General features: G+C 36.4%; 1 protein-coding gene across 1 annotated transcript in view; it reads left to right on the forward strand.

Annotated features, from left to right (window-relative positions):
- The window catches only part of CACNA2D3 (calcium voltage-gated channel auxiliary subunit alpha2delta 3), a 463,161-nt gene that overhangs the window by 80,323 nt on the left and 362,281 nt on the right, over window positions 1-20,557 (forward strand). The window contains exon 3 of the mRNA XM_082768173.1: window positions 12,871-12,987. Coding sequence (XP_082624299.1) covers window positions 12,871-12,987 — 117 coding nt within the window. The remainder of the gene's footprint in view (window positions 1-12,870; window positions 12,988-20,557) is intronic.

The raw sequence follows: 20,557 nt of genomic DNA on the forward strand, positions 1-20,557 counted from the left end.
GACTGCCGCAGTGCTTAGGTGTGGTTTTTTTTTTTTTTTTTTTTTTTTTTTCCCCAGTTGCCATTTAGCAAATGCTTCTTTTGTCTGTCTATAAGGCTTTTAATTTGTTAAAATGAGAGCTTCCATCTGCCACATCTCCTCTGAGTCTATCACCAAAACCTCTTAATTTGAACCAAGGATGTAAATGAGATGAAGTGAATGGAATATTTTTCATGCTTGCCCTTTGACTTTTTCTTGGATGTAAGCTGTGATTGCAAAATTATCTAATTTACTGCAATAAATGCTCCCTCTCTCTTTTTCCTCCCATAAATGCATAATTTTATTTTTTCTGGCTTGCAAGAAGCTAATGATGACGCGATTGTCAGTGTTCTTGTGGTTTGACTCTTAATCTTCAGTTGGAACAGGAAAAAAATTAAGAATGAACCAAAGGCAAATTGATTATTAATAGTGGTGCGTTCTGTTCCTTTGCTAGCAAACTTTCCCATTTCAACGAAAGCATCTTTCAGCATAGTCCTTCTTAGTGTGTGTTAGAGACATAAGATGACACCATCGATACTTCTGTGGCATAGAAAATGCTCAGGATTCCCTACAGGTGCTGTTGATGAACTGATGAATTAGTGAAGTGTTGCATGCAGATTTGTACTGGTCCTGCAAAAGATCTTTTTCCCCTTCCCAAAGCCCTTTATGTGACTTCTGCTGTAGTTTGTACATAAACTGATCAGAATGCTGCTGCAGGGGAACCAAAATGTTGTTTGTATGGGGTTGTGTGGGGAGAAGCAACTTGTATGTTTCCAGAAGGTCCAAGACCAAATGGAGCTGTGATAGCTCTTTTCCCTGTTCATGGTTATAGCTATCAATGACATTGGGGCTGGAGTAGCATCAGTGCCTCCTACTGTGCATCTCTTAATAGCACTTGTGCACCTGTACCAGTAATCTAGAAGACATTTTTATACCAGATGGAAACACGGTGGGGAGGTTATAGTGACTAGACTAATCAAACTGGTCCCATCCTTCTACTGTAATTGGAGGAGAGAAGAAAAGACTCTGTCAGCTGGGGATACAGGTGCAGTTACTTGGATGTATAGTTCTGCATCTTATTCCTGAAATTAAAATCCATGAGGTATCATCTTCTAGAGAGTAGAGTTGTATTGCTAAAAAGAAATGGGGAAACAGGGAACTTTATTTTGAATAAATTAAAGGCAGCCTTCTTTTTAATGTCCCTTTTTTTTTAAGGGCCACTGAAGAACAATCCTTATTTTTTGACTAAAACAGAGCTCTCCGATTATTTTAGTGATACTCAAAGGGAGTGGTGAGTCCAAAGTTGTCTTTATTGTGCTATAATATTTTCAATAACCAGAAGAACCCTTCCCAACCATAATATTGTTACACTAATACAGGCTTTTCCAGAGTTAAGAATTTCAGTGCAAATACTGAAAGTTAATTAATTTATTAATTAATTATTTTTGGGTAGTTTTATTGTAGCAGATGATACATAGTGACAGTATGAGGTGGAATCTAGAGCAAGAAAAGATGCAGGTAGTGAATGCCATGGTTAAAATGGTACTAGTGAATTGTTTTCAGTCTGCATTGGGAAAAAAATGTAGGTGCTGTTCTTTTGAAGTCTTAAAGATGTCTTATATCTTTTGCTATTGGCTATTATACATTCAGGCACCTCAGGAACAAAGAAATGACAGAGAAATGGATGGCCTGGGTTTAACTAAGTAGGTGATGGTACAGATGAGGCCTGATAAGCTTAACACTTCATCTCTGTGCTGCCACTGTGGTTTGCGAGGAGGTTAGAACTGTCTGACTGAGGAGGGCAAGCTCCACAAATTTACTCATACATGGCAGTTCTGTAATGAGGTGATTCCTTAAACTACTGAACTAGAACTGCACAAACAGATGTATGCCTTTGGCAGTCCTGTGAGCACAGCACATGGTCTGCTGTACCTCCAAATGCAAACAGTGTCCGGTTGCCACTATTATATTTTATTGATGCACACCATTTTTGTATGTTTGTAACAATAAGGGGCAAGCTGTGTTTTTGTAAAAGGAATAAACCTGCAAGTAAATTTGGGATATTTATGTTGCAGAACATAGTTTGACAAGAACCTAAATATTTTACTTTTTCAATAGGTTATAATGACAAAATCTGGGGTTGGAAATTAAGAGAGTGTTCTGCCCTTGGCTAAGTGCATTATGTTCTTTCATGGTAAAGCTGTTTTAGAGAGCTCAGGAGATGAAGACTTGAGCTTCCATTATGAATCTTTTGCACAGTTGCTGGTAAACAACCAAAGGTCAAGCTCAGTCTCAGAAGTTAGCATTTTTGAGCCTGATATTAGTTTAGCGAAATTACATAAGGTTATGTTGATAGATATGACCACTGGGACCCTAAATCACACACAGAACAAGTCATGCACTTAAAGTTATCTACATGCCTCAATAGGACCGCTTGTGATTTTAACTTGAGCATATGTTGATTACTGTTGCCTTAGAGGCCTGAATGCAGTCACCAAGAAGGTCAGTGCTTTGTGGTGAGCAGAGAGGAATTTATCAATAGATTGACTAGCTGTTTCCTGAAATTCAGGTGGTTTTCCTGTTCTGAGGTTTAGCAAATTGTGGAAATTGTGTATTTTTATTAAACAATGAAATAGTAGCAGTCTGCTGATGGCAGGTTGTTGAATATTATTGTGGAGAAAATGGAAATGTGTCTTTATGAAGACATTAATTGTAGCAAATTAAATTTAAAGTTTAACTTGTGCAAAAATAGTACTTAATAGAATCCCGAAACAGTGAGTGATAAATTCTGTTGTTCAGAAAACAACATGTGTAAAGCCAGAGAACTGGGAGGAACTCTTGGTTTCTCTTGTTGAGGCTTGCTGGTCTAGGGCCAGTCTTACTTCTACTTCATAAGAAGTGGATCCCACCACTAGATGCTGATCACCTAAGCCTCTAAGCCTGTTTTTTTTGTTTTGTTTTGTTTTGTTTTGTTTTCTTAATGCAAAGTAGTCATCATTTCATTAAACAGTGGAGTTGAATCAGATTAGTGAAATCTCAAAATAAGTGAATTTAATTTTTCACTAAGGTTTTCCATTGTAGTGTAATAAAATATGAAGTTTAAAGTATTTCTATACATTTATTCTCCCGAAGAATATTTGTTGCAGAAAGGTGATGTTAGACGTTAGCTGCTTATACTAATGAGCATTCTAACTAGAACAAAATATTTTGTTTAAGAAGCAAGCATTCAAATGGTTGTACTGCAAAACATCAGTCAGTATATGCATGTGTTCCTACAACACAAGCTGATTTCTGTAGACATGTGCAAGTAACATGATATTTTTTAAGTACAGGAGATACCCGTATGTGTTTGTTTTCTAAGTAGCAACTTCTGTGTGATTAAAGTGTTCTTCTTCTAGGTTTCTCTCATGTGTGAAGGGAGAAAAAGTAAATTAATTATCATTAGCCTGAAAGAGAGCACACTGTATTCTTTATGACTTGATAGTATTGATTTGGCTGTTATTCATGGCTTTTATTCCCTGCAATGCAGATTGAAGCATCTTGATTCACAGACAGATTATCATTAAGACTGGTTTGTAGACAAGCAACATAGAGCTCTTGCTGGGTACTTCTTAGTACAAAAGTTTAATATGTTTTCTGATAAATGTGTTGGTTTATGCATTCTATTATGCACTCAAGTTAGATAGTTTATTTCTATACATTATGTCGACAATCTATTGTGACACTATATATAACACTTTATTTTTTTGGCAAGATGAACTCACTAATTAAATTAATTCCTAAATTACAAAAACATGTTCTAGTTACTTAGGAACCAGGAAAAAAAATAACACCTGAATAAGATCTCCATATTTATTTATGTAAGAACTAACTGTATTTAGAAACCTGTGTAAATAAAACAATGTGCCTTAGACCTTAACTTGAGATGGGTTTGATTCAAATTTAATTATGTTAAATTTGGTCAAAGAGCAGATTGACACACGCACCTAATGGATAAGGTTTAGAAGTATTATCTAAACAGATGAATGTTAGTTATAGAGAATGTAGCAAATTATGACCAGAGTTTGTTTCACGAGGAGATGAAAATACATGTTGCTTTTTCTGAGGAACAGCTATTTTAAATGAGCACTGTCTTTAGATCTTGTAATGCGATGTGAATGTTGTTAAGCAAATGTTTGTCTTCAGAATGCTATTCAGTCTTTCTCTCTTTACTCCTTTTTGTCTCTTCTCTGCTGATTTTGTTTTGTTACTCATTTAGGAACAACAATGGAAGGTGGGGAGATGGTTGTCTAACTTGATTTTTTGGGATGGAAAATAGGCAGTGTCTAATAAAAAAAAAAAAGGGGGAATACCGAATCCCAGAGCAATGCCTAGGGATAAGGCAGACATAGATCTCTCAAAATGTAACAGTAAGGAGGGACGAAGATAGACAGACATAGTGATAAAACAAAGTGTAATGAGAAAGATGTTATAAAGAAAGGCTGATGGAAAGAATTAGCTTGTAGATGTATCTTGTGACCTTTCAGCACAAAGCAAGCTATCTCTTTGGTTGTCCTTGTTTCCAGTAACCATAAAGGTTTTCAGAGACCTATGCAGTTTGATGTTAAAAAAAAGCAATGTTGCAGTATGTCATCCAAGTTGAGAAATTGATGTAAATTGTAAGTTGTCAGGTTCCCTACTTCTGAATCTTCAGTGGCTCAGAATAACTGACAAAGATGAAAGGACTGCATTCTCGCATTTCTTCGGACTTTTGTGAGGAGCAGGATAGATGTACATGCTCCTAATATACTTGCTGTCACATGAAAACATAGTGATGGCTTTGCCTTGGATGAACGTGCCATCTGGGTCATGCTGTGGTTCTGCAGATTATACGTATGCTTCTTTAGGTCATTGTTTTAAGTAATTCATATGAAACACTGTAGCAGGTTTTTAAGAGTATCAAGTACATCTTTATAGAAAAAGGTGCCTCCAGGACAGTCCCAAAATGTTCTATTTTTGGGTTAGATAATGACTTTACATTCTCTTGTAAAATAGAAGGAAGGTATGTATAATTATATGAATAACTTCTGTAAAATATATATCTAAAGCAGTTTTTAATGATCTTGGTTAGCTGGCTCTTAATACAGGGCTCTTAATATAGTCCTGCTGGCCTCTGAAGATGTTTCAGATGTCTAAAAGAATCTATAAAACAGTAACATAAAGTTTCAACCATTTTTCTGTGTGATTGAGTTTATGGTTGGGAAAGATGGTGAGTATTTTTGCAAAAGAGCCCAAAGTCCCTCTAGTTGGCCTCTGCCACTGGGTGCTGGAGGCAGCAGCAAGGCAAATATCCTCAAACATTTTGTGTTACTCTGCTTGGCCCTGACCCAAAGTAGCGCTGTTTGAGGAAAAGAAAGGAGCACATTCTTGACCTCTGTTTGACTGCTTTGAATTGTCTCCCCTAAATGGATTGCTTGTCTAGGTTATTTGGATCACCTGTCTTTCATGATGCTTGTTTCAGTGGAGGCTTATTAACTACTTTAAGTACAAATTGAGATATTGAATTATTCTGAGATAAAGCATTTGAAGCTGTTAACTTTATCATTTATTAGTGAATACTGTTTTTCATGCTTCACCAATATGACTGCTGCTTTTTTATTTTATTTGCAAACCTTGTAGAGTATCTTGTATCTTTCCCTACTAGCTTGTTATGACCAGTTATATATTCAAGGCTCTTCTCCTTACTGTTGTTTGTGGTTTACCTATCTGTATCTAGTTGTCCAGAGGTTTGAGATGTCTTGTATGAACAGACACAGCAGAGTAATGTTGCTAAATCAGGAACTGTTTTTTTGTTGTTGCTTTTAATTACTATTCAGCTTAGTGATTTAATTGATTTGGTTTAGTAGCACTTGCATGTAACAATTAAGTAGAAATAGGTCAGAATTAAATAACTTTGTAAAGATTACATATTCTGGTGTTATGGTGTCCTTGTGATGACCGTAAGTTACCTATATTGTGTGCAATTGAGTTTGCAAGGAAAGCAGTAACTATCCTTGTCAAGTCTTCTGATGTTAATGTATCTACCAGGTTAGTTGATCTCTAGCTCTACAAAGCTGTACCTGGTTTACTATAATCATGATAAAATAGTATGCAACAAATGTTTCAGTATTTTGCATTTCAGCATACATGATTTTATGAAGCAACTAAACTGGAGTTTCAGGCAACAGGAGTTGCTCAGATGCCAGTATGTGGCAAGAGTCAAATGTGACAGGCTAGTGTAGAGCTCCTTGGAGTCATTTGATGAAGAATAAAAATTTCCCCACAGAAAAGAAAATGAATGTTCCATCACAGTGGTCATTGCTGATGGATTTCATCAACACAAAGAGGTTCAGTAAAGGTTAATAGGAGTGTGTAATGTGGTGTAACACAAACTTCCAATTATCGAGTTGTTCTTTAATGTCAAGGTGAGGAGAAATATACCATTGTGACTCATTTTTCTATACAGATCAAGCTGAAGTTAACGGAGTTATTTGTGGTCTATTGGGCAGGGCACTGGAAGAGTAACCAAGAGATTTTGTTCTTTTTGTAGTTATGAATTGTTGTGTGGCATCGGGCTTGTCACTGAATTTATCTATATCTCAGTATCCTCATGTACAGAATTCAAATTCTTAGATGCTCACTTTATAAAATCTTTGGAGATCTGTGGATGATGAATTTTATACCAGCTCTTAACTGAAGTATTTTTCTTTATAAATGCTTTCCAGCCATTGGCCACAAAACAGCTCTAATGCTCTGTATTTTGTTGAGGCATTAAAACTTGCTCCACCAAATTTGTTTTAGAGTAAGGAGGAACAAATAACATAACAGTGATGTTCTTGTTTAAAACAACAAGCACACCACCATAGGGGCAATGCGATAATGGAGAATATAAAATCTTTTACTAAGGACAGTTTCACAGATGAGTCTATCAGAGAAGTGCACCATCTGTAGCTGATGTCTGCTGTGGTTGTGCCATCTGAATACCCTCCTGCTCAGTGGAAAAGCTCTGATTCCCACTCGCATGCGATACTGGAGACTTCATTTTCTTTGGCTTCAAATTCAGGTTTACTGCAACAGTGCATATTTAATGAGCGACCCCTCACTTGTAATGAAGCATTTAGAGTCTTTGCAGTATATTTTTAAATCATCTGCTGGAAATTGCTCTCCTATCTTGTGTGTAGAAGGGATGTGTGCTAGCATGTTAGAGCACCACAAGAGCCTAGGATTCAGACTTTCCCAGTTTGTGTCCCATCGATTTGAGCATGCTTTAAAATGATATTGTCTTGTAAAATGCTGTGATAGGATTTCCACATCAAGAACAATCTACATTTTTATCTTTGGTTCAAAAGCTCAGAGCCATGTTTTTAATAGTAGCAAGCCTTGCTCTGTGCATATATCCTTTATTTTCAACAGAACTACTAATGGTGTAAGGCAGCACCTAATGCAGATACATTGTCGGTTTGTTCTACAAATTGTGGGGTTGAGGTTTTATAACTGAAAACAAAATAAGTAAAGAATGAGTAGGTGTTTTAAAGCACCTTGAATAAATACATTTGTTTTAAATTTTGTTCAGTAGTGCTAATAGCATACAATCGAAAAATTATTTTATGAGAAAGGCATCAAAAATCAATGTGAGCTTTATGTGTATGTTTCTGTAATCTCATTTTATACTTGAAATATTGATACCCAAACGTCTGAAAGTATTTTCCAATTGTGTGGTGTCTTTTCCTAAATGGCACGGAGTAAATACATGTATACCTTTTTTTTTTTTTTTTTTGTATGGAAACAATGGATAGATTGAAATGGATATGTGAACTTTTATTTACATGCTGCATTTTCATTATAAAGTAATTATAATTATAAAGCACATTATAAAGCACACATAAATGTCACGTATGTGAGAAACTATCTCAAATAGCAACATTTGTGAAGTATGTACAAATATGCAAGAAGTAACTATGATGACACCTCAGAGGCTTATATCGATTTCTAAATATGCACCACAAACTGACAGATTGGTTTTAAAGGACTATTACAAAATTGCTTTTGGTAAATGCACTTCTTTGATCAGGATGGTAGTGATATTATCTGCTTTGGAAGATGACTGGGAGTGGGTGGAATCTTTATCATAAATGGCTGCAGTGTTCTGTCTGTGTGCACAGCACCCACAGATTTGCTGAAAGAGTGATGCTGAGAACTGTTTACACACTTGTAAGCAACGTGAAATGTTTTGGTATACAACATAGTATCTGGATTTTGATAAAATGCTGATAGAAGTAGATACAAAATACAAATAGAAACACAAACACCACATTTGTCCTTGGAGAAAAAAAAATAAATAAATCAGACTGTAGCTGACATAGAATCACAGAATCATCTAGGTTGGAAGAGACCTCCAAGATCACCTAGTCCAACCTCTGACCTAACACTAACAAGTCCTCCACTAAACCATATCACTAAGCTCTACATCTAAACGTCTTTTAAAGACCTCCAGGGATGGCGAATGAACCACTTCCCTGGGCAGCCCATTCCAATGCCTAACAACCCTTTCAATAAAGAAGTTCTTCCTAATATCCAACCTAAACCTCCCCTGGTGCAACTTTAGCATGCTGTTACCAGGCATGTGGGAGAATAGACCAATCCCCACCCCACCTCGCTACAGTTTCCTTTAAGGTATCTCTATATGGCATCTTTATGAAGTTGTCTTATTTCAAGAGGATATTTCTTTTCCTCCTTCTTCATTCAAGCTACATGTTGTGTGTTAATTATTTTTTTGGGTGCTTGTTGATGTTAATTGCCCAATGCTTGGATTGCAATAGATGCTTCAGACTGGAGTTTTGCGTAGGCTCCTTTGTGGTATATTACTCCTACATGATCATTTACTCTGTGGGGTGGGACGCAAGTAAATCCATGAAAAGCATTAAAATTTCTGACAGTGAAGTACTGTTTGTCTTTGCCTGGTGCCTATGTGAAATGATCTGGCAAAATAGATGCTGCAGAAATAATCTATTTTTTGTCTGTTTTGTCAAATGATAAATGTTCCTGTCTCTGTGGAGAATTTCTTAACAAATGCTGATTTTGCTAACAGAACGAAACAAATCAGAATTTGCTTAGTTGTATATGCTCAATCTTCTAGAAAATTGGAAAACCACTTATCAAAAGAAATGTCCAACTGTTACTAACTTTTCATACATTTTTGTCTTGCAAATCAATTATTTACAGAAAAGTTGATGTTGTTTTATCTCCTTTTAGTAATAGTAGAAATGTATCATTGTGTGCTAGAAAAGTTGATGTGAATTTTTTCATATCTATTATTGAAATCAAATGATAGAATATTGAAAAACATGGAGGGTTACATTTTTTTAAATGCTTTTTCCACCAACTTCACACTATATATATATATATATTTACAGGGCAGAGGAAATGGCTGATTTAAAGCATTGCATTGCTTAGAAGTACTATTAAGAGTAGCAGTATTACAAGATAGTCTGCAACTGTGCAATATAAAGGACAGCCCAGAAAACAGGTTCTTCCACTGCTGCTGGTGATAGCATTTTGTTTAATTGCAGCCTTACTGTCACAGTCCTGTTTTGTCAAGATGACATTAAAATAAAACAAATTTATTTTAAAACTTATTACAAATTTTGAATGAACTTTGTATTGTTTTAGCTATTTTTTTAAATTAAAAAAGAATTTATTTTGTAAAATGTAGTTACAGGAGAATGATGAGAGCCTATATGTCAGACCACCTTTGTGGTGGAAGGAAGAGAATCTGTTATTAATGACACCTTTTGCAGTTATATTTTGTGTGTGTTCATATCTACTGTGATTCAGATTTCTTTTTTTAATAGGTACTGTAGAATCAACCATTTTTGAGATTGAATCAAATTTCCCAGCCTCCTGCACACTCGCTGAGAGATGCATAGACTAAGCTGGCACCTCTTCTCTCCACACACGATCACTAGAGCACAAGAACACTAAAACCAGCTGCTGTTCTTTCCAGCCATGTTATTTCTTCTCTTTTGCAACCTTCCACTGAGGGCTGAATAAGTAACAGAAGTATTATTATGGCAATGAAATTCTGAATATAAAATAGGTATTAAGTAAATGCCTTGATTGTCAAGGTCTTGCAGATCAAGTACATACCTCTAGTTTGTTGCAAATGTTCTTGAAGGTTTCCAGCAGTTGGCAGGGCATGTGCCATGCAAGATGTGTGGTCTTCTTTATTAGAACTTATATATTAGAGGAAAAAGATTATGTTTATATTTTTTATTTTGGACCTTTGACTTTTAATTTAGGGGAAAAATGAATGAATATTCTAAGTAGTAGTATAATTATAAAATCCTAAATTATCAATTGATAAATTATACCCACATATTTTGAAGCAAATTAATTATTAATTTCCAAAGGCACCAGTTTTTCAAAATTGACAAGTGTGGCTTTTAAATATTGTCTAACAGTAAACTAATAGACTATGGTGTAATTCTGTGTTGCTGGAAAATGTTGGTTTCCACTGTAACATGCAGTATTAAGACAAATGCAGTGAAGAGTATGGTTTTCTTCACTTAATGGAAAAGTTTAAATCAATAAATCTGATGACCTGAAAACAGACTCTTGACGGGATGGATTTTGGAATACTTTCTAAGAACTTTAAAGTCAACTCTGAAGGAAACAGTTTTTATCAGAAGCTGACAGGCTGAACATGATCTGCGCAGCTTGAAATAAGTGAGTCAAATTTGTACTTGGTCTGTTGACATAATAAATATGATAATTGTACATGGCAGTGCATTTTTTATTTGTTTTAAATTCTCCAAAGCTTCAAATCCAGTGGGACATAAGCAGGCTTTGACATCATTAATTAACTGGGAATGTTTTCCATTTACTGTTAATCAAGTGCATTTTACTACAGTTAGTATTTGTTACAATAACATTTACCCACTATGTTCTTGTATTTTCTTCAATAAATCCCCCCCCAAAAAAACCCAAAAAGCAAAATACAACAACAACAACAAGAAAAGAACCAACAATTCTGTTTTAGATGAATCATTGTGCTATCCTAAATTAATTCTCTCAGAGTGAATAGCAGAACTTGAGCAGGAGTTTAGTAGTGGCAGAAATGAACTTGCAGAGTTGAAATCAAAATGTTTAAAAGCAGACCAAGGGGGGGGGGGGGGGACAGGGAACAATCTCTCCTACTTTCCCCCACCAAGAAAAATGCAGGTTGCGTGTTTGAGGCTTCTTAAAGATTGCTAGACTACTATTAACATTTCAGATAAAATAGTCTCATAATAGGAAATAGTATACAAGTAAATTATTGAAATGAGAAAATTACAGTATATCCAGAATTCAATGTTCTAAATATTTACTGACACCTTTGTACTTTAACCTTCTTATGAAATGTCTTGTCAGCAAATGATATTTTATCAAATATTATTTGCTTACTAGGACATTTGCACAAGTTTTTACAGAGAAGTATACTATTAAAACAAGTCCGAAGTGTCACCGTGTCTTAAATATCATTTTTGTTGGAAGAAATGGGTACAATAAGTGTAGGTATTCACTCACAGTAGATTTCTTTCTTCTGTCACCAGCCAGGACATGACTGGTCCTGACTTATTATTGTTTTGATCACTGAAATGATCATTCAGGTGGTTTGAGTCATTGTTTTTGATGTCCTTGTTCTTCCCTCTGTGGTGTTGTATACAACTCAGAGACAGGCAAATTTTATCGACGAATTTTGTTAAGAATACCATCTCATTTTATTGAGTGTTGTGCTGTGGACTGGACTAAGGGTCTGCTTTAGAGGTTTGGAAGATTTTTTTTTGCACGTAGGCTAAAGCTGAGAGAAGCCAAGTGTTTTTCGTCTTTCTTGCAGTATCGTGGAGGTATGATTATGTGAATAGGTTAAGGGTTCAGAAATGAGTAATGAGCAATGATTAGTTCATGACAACTCAAACACATTTTAAGTAGAGATAAGCAAACAATAGCTAGACTGCAAGCCATCACTTAGAGTGCAAGCTATAGTGGAATGACATGGGAAGGAGGAATTCTCCCTGTATTAAATGCTTTGAAGTTTGGCTTGAAAGAGTATTATGCTTTTTTGTGTATTATGTTCTTACAAGCATCATTTATAAACACTGATAAGGGGGAAAAAAAAAAAGTTCACGTGCAGAAACCAGGGGATCAAAATTGTTTTGAATACATTTTCAGTGCTCAGTCTGAGAGTCACTCACACTGCGTAAAGCGACCATAAATTAATGCTCATCCATATTATACAAATTATATGTTCATGCCTGCATTCAGATAAAGGCTCATATTTATGTAGTTTATGTCAGGTTTTCTTTGCATGGAAAGTTAAGAACATCTAGATATGCTTATACTATAAGTATTCATAATCTAAGTATTGTATAAAGCTCATGAAATAGATATCTGCAAGAACTTCAGCTGAGAAGGAAGAGGATTCTAGGTTGCTAAGGCATGGTAGATTGGCAAGCATATTTGGTTTAAAATGATTTTGGATAGAATATAAGGGTTTTTAACTTTCGATTTTCTGATGTTTGGTTGTGGGGAGCAGCAACTGAACTGGTGTGAAGGAAAATCACTTGCATCCTATGGCACACGAGATAAATATTTCTATTGTATTTTCTGAAGAGTTCTGGTTCTAACTCAGTTGTTTCATCGCTATGACTGTGTCTTGGCACACAGCAACCTTCTGTCATGCAAATAAACATCAAATAAATAGAGAATGTCAGCAACAGCGTAACATGAAACTAATAATTAGTTGTCAAAATTTCAGCAGATTCTCTGAATAATTTGTCCTTTTTTCCTCCCTAGAAATACAAAGAATATGAGAAGGATGTTGCAATAGAAGAAATTGATGGCCTTCAGCTTGTGAAAAAGTTAGCAAAGAACATGGAAGAAATGTTTCACAAAAAATCTGAAGCTGTACGGGTAAGCAGCAGATCAGTCTACTATTTCATTCTCTCATGTAAAACTAAGAACAGAACTTAGGCTTTGCTCTGAAAGCTGGAGTGGAAATGCTAAAGTGTTCAGAAATATTTTTAGGATCAGTTCTTTAGAGAATAGATGTAAATTATTTATGCTGGCAGTAGTTAAACTCAAGAATGTGTAGTTAGGTTTGGACTACCAGCTTCCCATTTAGATTTGTAAGGTATCGCTTGCATTTGCTCAAACATAACTATATATTGTTGTGCATTTATGTTAGAGTTTGCAATATCAAACCAAAGCAAACCAGACTTAATTCCATTGCTCTCTAGCATAAAAATAGCATTGGGGAGAGTCTTCTGAGATCAAAAGCTATCCTTTAGTTCAGATCCAGAAAAAGATTCAAATTTTTATTATACACAATATTTATTATATACATATTTTAAATATATATAAAAATTAAATATAAAAATATAAATGTTTATTATATACAATATTTAGCTGGGACTAAATACAAAATTCCTTTAATTGTGGTAAGTACTACATCACTCTAAAGACAACTTATTAATGATAGTTAATTACCTACATTGTGCTTTCTGCACCTTTGCAGGTTTTAATGTCTTTTTTGGATTTCCATTCTGACCTTTCTTTTATGCTCAGCTGTATCAGCTTTGTTTTCTTATTAGATTTTCTTTAAAATATGAAAAAAAATCTGACTTCTATGTTCTTTGATACTGAATAGGAGCTTGTTGTAACAAGTATTCTAAATAATAGCAAGTTTGCTGTTGTAATTTACATTTTACATTATTCTTTGCTAGGAATTTAGGTGACTGTAACTGTATTTTCTGTTGTATCACCTATGTCAACAAACTGATAGTCCACTGTGGTGATGCAATTTGACATCTACTGTGCTGCAGGTCAGGTGTGTCTGCTCAGTGGAGTTTATGTCTCAGCTGTGGGGCAGAAGGCATCACCCAAAGAAGGGGATTCCATTTGTGTAGCTGGAGATACAATTCAGCCTTTTATTTTTTGTTACAGTGCAAAAGGGAGGAAGGAATTTGGTGCTAGTTTAGAGGTTGAATTTTCTTGGTTGGCAGCAAAGTAAAACATATTTCAGCTTGTAAACTGAGCACGCTTGGCAGGGAAGCAGAGAAAGACAATAAACATGGAACCCCACAGTGCTATTTTAAAAGTGTGTTTTTCAGAGAAAAACTGCACTTTAAGATATGTGCAACAGCTTCCAGAAGCCTGCAGATTGCCTGCAGAAGTACATTGACTCTGGTGGGACTGTTTTCCTTTTTCCTTAGTAGAGAAAACTACTGCCCTGAGAACATAAAAATGTGAAAAAGCAATCTTGCAACAGCAGCCTTTTAGAGCCAGAAGTGAGCAGCAAGCTGCATGCAAGGCAAGAGAACATCTTTTCCATAAGCGTGGGTTGGTGTTAGGGAAGTGGTATCTCAATTACAGCTTTGTAACGGGTGTTTTCTAATGGTTGTGTACAGGGCTGGTTTGGCCCCTTCAGACATATGGTGTTTTTCCTCTAAGGACAGGAAAAAAAACAACCCAAAGCTTCACAGACCAATGTAGGCAACTGTGTTCTGTGTAAAAGTAAGCCCTCTCAAGTTAAAGCATGTATGTAATGTTGTGTGAAAGGGCTTTGAAAACCTAAGACCCAGACCCTTCTTTGGACAGTTTAGATCTTTGGAAAAGAAGTTAGAAGCTTCGTTTGGACAGGGCTGCTTTATTTTTAAAATTCATCTGTATAGTGTGCCTTCCAGGAAAGTTATATTTTGCATAATTTCATGAGGTGGAGCACCTTGGACAGTTCAGACCATAGCTAGAGGTGCAGCGGGAGACCTTTCATGCTCTGGTAGTAAGTTGAAAGCCCACCAGAGTTCAAATCGCCAATAGAGCTTAGTAGTTTTGTCCTGACAAGTTTTGCCCAACTTGCATCTTTGGTACACTATAGCTCATTTTCTCTTATCTGGAGAGGTGAGATAGGACTTTGAAAGCTCATATGGAGCTGAGACCTCTGCTCCATGTTTAGACAAAGTAATGTTACTCACCTTGCCTCTAAAATAGTAGAATTTTGACCTAAATTTTGATGGAAATGTACTGAGCACTGAAACCTAGAGGTTAGATTAATATTTTAGATGAAGTAGTGGTAATATTTGGATAAGTACCAAATGAAGTACCAAATTATAAAATATCCCCCAGCGCTAGAAATATAGGGTAACCATTGAGAAGGTTGAAATCCAAGTGCTCAAAAAATGTGTTTGTGTTAGCCCAAATAGTTACTCTAAAGTGCAGGTTGAATTAGATACAAGTAGATCGTAATCCATAGTGTAATATAAAATATTTTTTAGATAAATTGTTTTAATCAATGTACTTTCTCAGCTTTTAGCAGATTTAACATCATCTGACAACTATTGAGAGAGCCACAGTAATACAAAATGTTTAATTTGTGGAAAAGGCCAATAAGAAGACCTGGAAATATAGAAATAGGACGGCTTGGAAAGGTCTTCAGGTTTGGGGGGGATTGCTTTGTGTTTCAAACACATTAATGTGTTCTAGGATACTAATCACTGTTGAACTTTTTCCTCCTCCCAATTTATAGTCTGGCTGATTTTTTCTTATCTTTGTCTCATCACTTTTGATAGTGATTAGTTGGCTCGGTATGATTTTTATCATATTCATCCCCTGTTTGAATTACCCTTCACTATGCAATTATCCTATCACAGAATGTCCCATTTTTGTGCTGTCAGATACATAAAAATAAATGGAAAACTGAAAGTGCTAAACCAATTATACAACCTTTTGTCATCTACTTACAGATGGAGACCCTAGCAAGCAACTCCCCCCACTCCCAGAGTTCATTATTTACATTAGATTTATAGCAGTTCAGGATATTCCTGTTAACTGTTTCTTCCCTAACACTGCCCTACTTGATGGAATTTCAGACAGGCAGCTTCAGATATTGTTTTGAAATATTTCTGACACAATTGGAGTTAAACCCATTAAGAGTGGTTTTGATTCAATGTTACTAATACTTAATTTTGTTTATAGCTCTTTATCTTGAAGAATATTTAAGACATTTAAGGTAGGATAAATGGAAACGTTTCACAGTCATAGAATATCCTGAGTTGGAAGGGACCCATAAGGATCATTAAATGCAACTTCTGGCACCGCACAGGTCTGCCCAAAAGTTTAGACCATGTGACTAAGTGCACAGTCCAATTGCTTCTTAAATTCGGACAGGCTTGGTGCAGTGACTATGTCCCTGGGGAGCCTGTTCCAGTGTGCAACCACCCTCTCGGTGAAGAACCTCTTCCTGATGTCCAGCCTAAACTTCCCCTGCCTCAGTTTAACACCATTCCCGAGGGTCCTATCACTGGTGTTCACAGAGAATAGGTCACCTGCCTCTCCACTCCCCCTCACGAGGATGTTGTCGACCGCGATGAGGTCCCTTCTCAGCCTCCTCTTCTCCAGGCTGAACAGGCTCAGTGCCCTCAGCTGCTCCTCATACATCTTCCCCTCTAGGCTCTTCACCATCTTTGTCACCCTCCTCTGTACACTCTCCAACAGTTTAATGTCCTTCTTGTACTGCGGTGCCCACAACTGCACACAATACTCAAGGTGAGGCCGCACCAGTGCAAAGTAGAGCGGGACAATCACCTCCCTCAACCAACTCGTTTCCTGCATGGTACAGCAGTGGTTTTAATTTTACAGCCAAACCCAAATAATCACTTTGAGAGCCTTGCATAGTTTGCTGTCACTTGTGATATTAGTTAATTGATTTCCATGGACTTTTAGTGATTTCACTTACAGGAAATGGGCTTGACCTGACTTAATTTAAAGTTATCTGTGATTTAAAATCAAAACAAAACATAATTTTTTTAGGAGGTCTCATGACATTATAGTGACTCCAATCACATTTGAAACTGAAAGGAGTAGGGCATGATGACAGTGCTCAGTAACAAATGACTACTGTAACAAATCTAAGGGCAGAAAAGAGGTGGAATTAAAACAATGCATTTGCTGTTTTTATTTTTTCTGTTAATGGCGTCATAGAAAAACAAAATGAGGGAAATGAAAGAAGTCAGTATGAAAGAGAAATTATTAGGGAATATTAAAAACTATTCTTAAAACTTTATGTAGTTAAATTTCTATTTTCAGTAGATTGACACTGAAAGATGGCAAGTAAAGTGTTAAGAATTATTTTTCTTTCAGGCAACTACCATTGCTGCAGTGGAAAATGCAAATAAAATATTTTTTTTTTATTAACATTTTATACTGTAGCTACCTGGTGTTCATTGTGGAGCTGATTCTCATTATAACTGTGCTGTGAAAAGTAATTGCTGTTGTACAGTAATTCAATTTCTGTGCATTCATGCATCAGTAAGCCAGTGGAGTTTATCTAGAGAAAGCTGGGACTTTAGAGCTTTTTATCATGAAATTCCATATGTAGAGAAATGGTCTTCCAAGGAGTAGAATATCAGCTTTTACATTTAAAAAACATTTACAAGGAGGAGAAGTAGATTTTTATTTTTCCTCACCAATGATTTTTACACCAGCCTTCAAACTGTTTTCAGATACTATTAGGGTCATATTGTCTATGTACAGATAAAAAAATGTACTATCTTTGAAATGTTCATGCTTATTCATATACTGTCTGTTTGCACATTTTAGTTTATGAATGTGTATATATGTGTGAGTACGTACCTTTACACATGCATACACGCTGAGGTTTCTATATATAATATATAGAATATACAAATATGTGTTATATAGAATATACAGAATAGATGCAGTTCATTATTGATTTGTATGTGTGTGCATATACATGAATTAAGCAAGCAATATGTTAAACTACATGTACTTCATCCACATATCAAAAGGTAAATACTGGTGAACTGTTATCCTGACTAATTAATAGATTTTCATTTTTTAAACGTATAGAATCATTAATGTTGGAAACGACCTCCAAGATCATCTGGTCCAACCATCACCCTTCTATCAATGTCACCCACTAAGCTATGGACCTTAGCCAGGTCCAACCTTTCCTTAAACACCCCCAGGGGCGGTGATGCCACCACCTCACTGAGCAACCCATTCTAATGCCTGACTGGTCTTTCTGAGAAGAAATGTCTCCTTATTTCCAACCTAAGCATCCCCTGGCACAACTTGAGGTCATTCCCTCTAGTCCTATCACTGGTTATCTGTGAGAAGAGGCTGACCGCCAACTCCCCACACCTTGCTTTCATGTAGCTGTAGAGAGCGATTAGGTCTCCCTGAACCTCCTCTTCTCCATACTAAACAACCCCAGTTCCCTCAGCTGCTCTCCACAGGACTTGTGTTTCAGGCCCTTCACCAGCTTCGTAGCCCTTCTCTGGATATGCTTCAGGGCCTCAATGTCCTTCTTGTAGGGAGGGGCCAAAAACTGAACACAATATTCAAGGTGTGGATTCACCAGAACATTGTACAAGGGGAAGATCACCTCCCTCGCCCTGCTGGCTGCACTATTCCTGACACAAGCCAGGATGCAGTTGGTCTTCTTGGCCACCTGGGCACACTGTCAGCTCATGTTCAGGCAAGCATCAACCAGAACCCCTAGATCCTTTTCCTCTGCATAGCTTTTGAGTCACTCTGCCCCAAGCCTGTACTGTTTCATGGGGTGGTTGTGGCCAAAGTGCAGGACCCGGCACTTAGCCATGTTGAACCTCATCCCATTGGCCTCTACCCATTGACCCATCCTGGCAAGGTCCTTCTGCAGGGCTTTCCTACCCTCTGGCAGATTGACACTTCCCCCCCCCGCAACTTGGTGTCATCTGCAAACCTACTGAGGGTGTGCTAACCCAAATTGGGTTAGTTCCCTAACCCAAATCATCAATAAAGATATTAAAGAGGTTGGGCCCCAACACAGACCCCTGGGGAACACCACTGGTGTCTGGTCACTAGCTGGATTTCACTCTGTTCACCACTGCTCTCAGGGCCTGTCTGTCCAGACAGTTTTTAACCCAGCAAAGATATACATATGCTTGTGTCTCTGTGTGTATATGTATATAGACATTCATGTTAATAACTATTACATATGTTGGTAAGCGCAATATGAGCTTGGTTGGATGAACTCAGAGTCCATGGCAAGTAACCTAAAGCTGAGAGCAAAAATTCCTGAACAAAGGAATTTTCATTTTCTGTGGGAATACTTTGCAGAGCTCTGAATAATTTGTTTATGAAAACTAAGTAAAGAATTCATACTGACTGAATGAATGAATGTAGTAATTACTTACAAACTACCCACAAGTAATTTACTGTTTTCTTGGCTGGTTTTGGTATTTAAGTAACTTCTGGCGCATTGCTTAATGGTGAGTGCTTCTCTGTTTGATCAGACACATTGGTCAGAGAAGGTAGTGTTTGCTTTCTGTTTGATTGAAGGTGACATTTAGAAGTGGATTTTGAAGGTAAATGCTTAAGTAGACCAATTTCCTACCCACTGATTAAACATCTTTCCATTCTAAGACTTATTCCAGTCATTTGCTTTAATATTGCTGCTTCCAGATGATGTTACTGAACTCATACATAAGAGTTATATCAGAAAATTAAATACAACTGAAGAGATGGAAAGGTGTCATTAATAAGAAAGGCTCATTAATTAGGCAGGTTTTAATTATTTTTTTTTCTTAATGTATTTTTTTCATTATATTCTTCAGTGGATATTTGACTGCTTTTGCCCCAGTTTGCAGTTGAGCCTGTTATCTCTTCTGCTAGTGGTTAAATCCTTACAAGTGTCATGAGTGGGTATAGGGATGAGACTCAAGTATCACTGATGAAAGTCAGACAAAACTCGGTCATAAGAAAGGATTGGAAAGCATACTGGAGTGAAAAGGCACTAAGGAAATATGTTTGGGGAAGTTAATTTAATAAATGAGAGGTCGAGAAAAAATATTATGATAAGGTGTTATATTGAAAATGGGAGCCTGATGAAGGACTAAATCTAAAACAAGCTAAGAAAAAAAAAAAGCCAAACATGCACCTTTCTGTTGTTTTGTATCAGTTTTCTCTTAATATATAATCTATGAAATAAGAATTGTTGCATTGTAATCTCCAGTTTACATTCCTGCATGGTGTGGAATTTTTGTAAAAACCTGTTAAATAAAGGAGGATGAGGCTGTTGATCTTATGTTGTCATGTCAATGCAGAGCATTTGCTGAGGACAGGGCATGCTTGCATAGTGTGCTTGTATCTAGATTAATTTCTTAAAATATCGGCTTCCAAGTACCTAAAGAAACAAGTGAGGTAATAGTGAGGAATATTCCAGGTGAATTATTGAACTTTTTTTTGAGACGATTTAAATGCACATTCTTCAGTGTTCATTGTGGATTTTGTTACATTATATTTTCATTCTTATTTTCTATTGTTTTGATCAAGGCTAGATTGGGAATGGCATTCTTGAGATGCAAATGGTATTTTGGAGTCATATAATAGAAGATGAAAAAGTCTTAAACTTCAAGGCTTATTACTTTGCTAGCTTCACTATTTCTAATTGTATAACAAACACGTTCCCACTATCCACACA

The sequence above is a fragment of the Aythya marila genome (genome assembly GCF_965140915.1).
Source record: "Aythya marila genome assembly, chromosome: 10".
Taxonomy (NCBI): Eukaryota; Metazoa; Chordata; class Aves; order Anseriformes; family Anatidae; genus Aythya; species Aythya marila.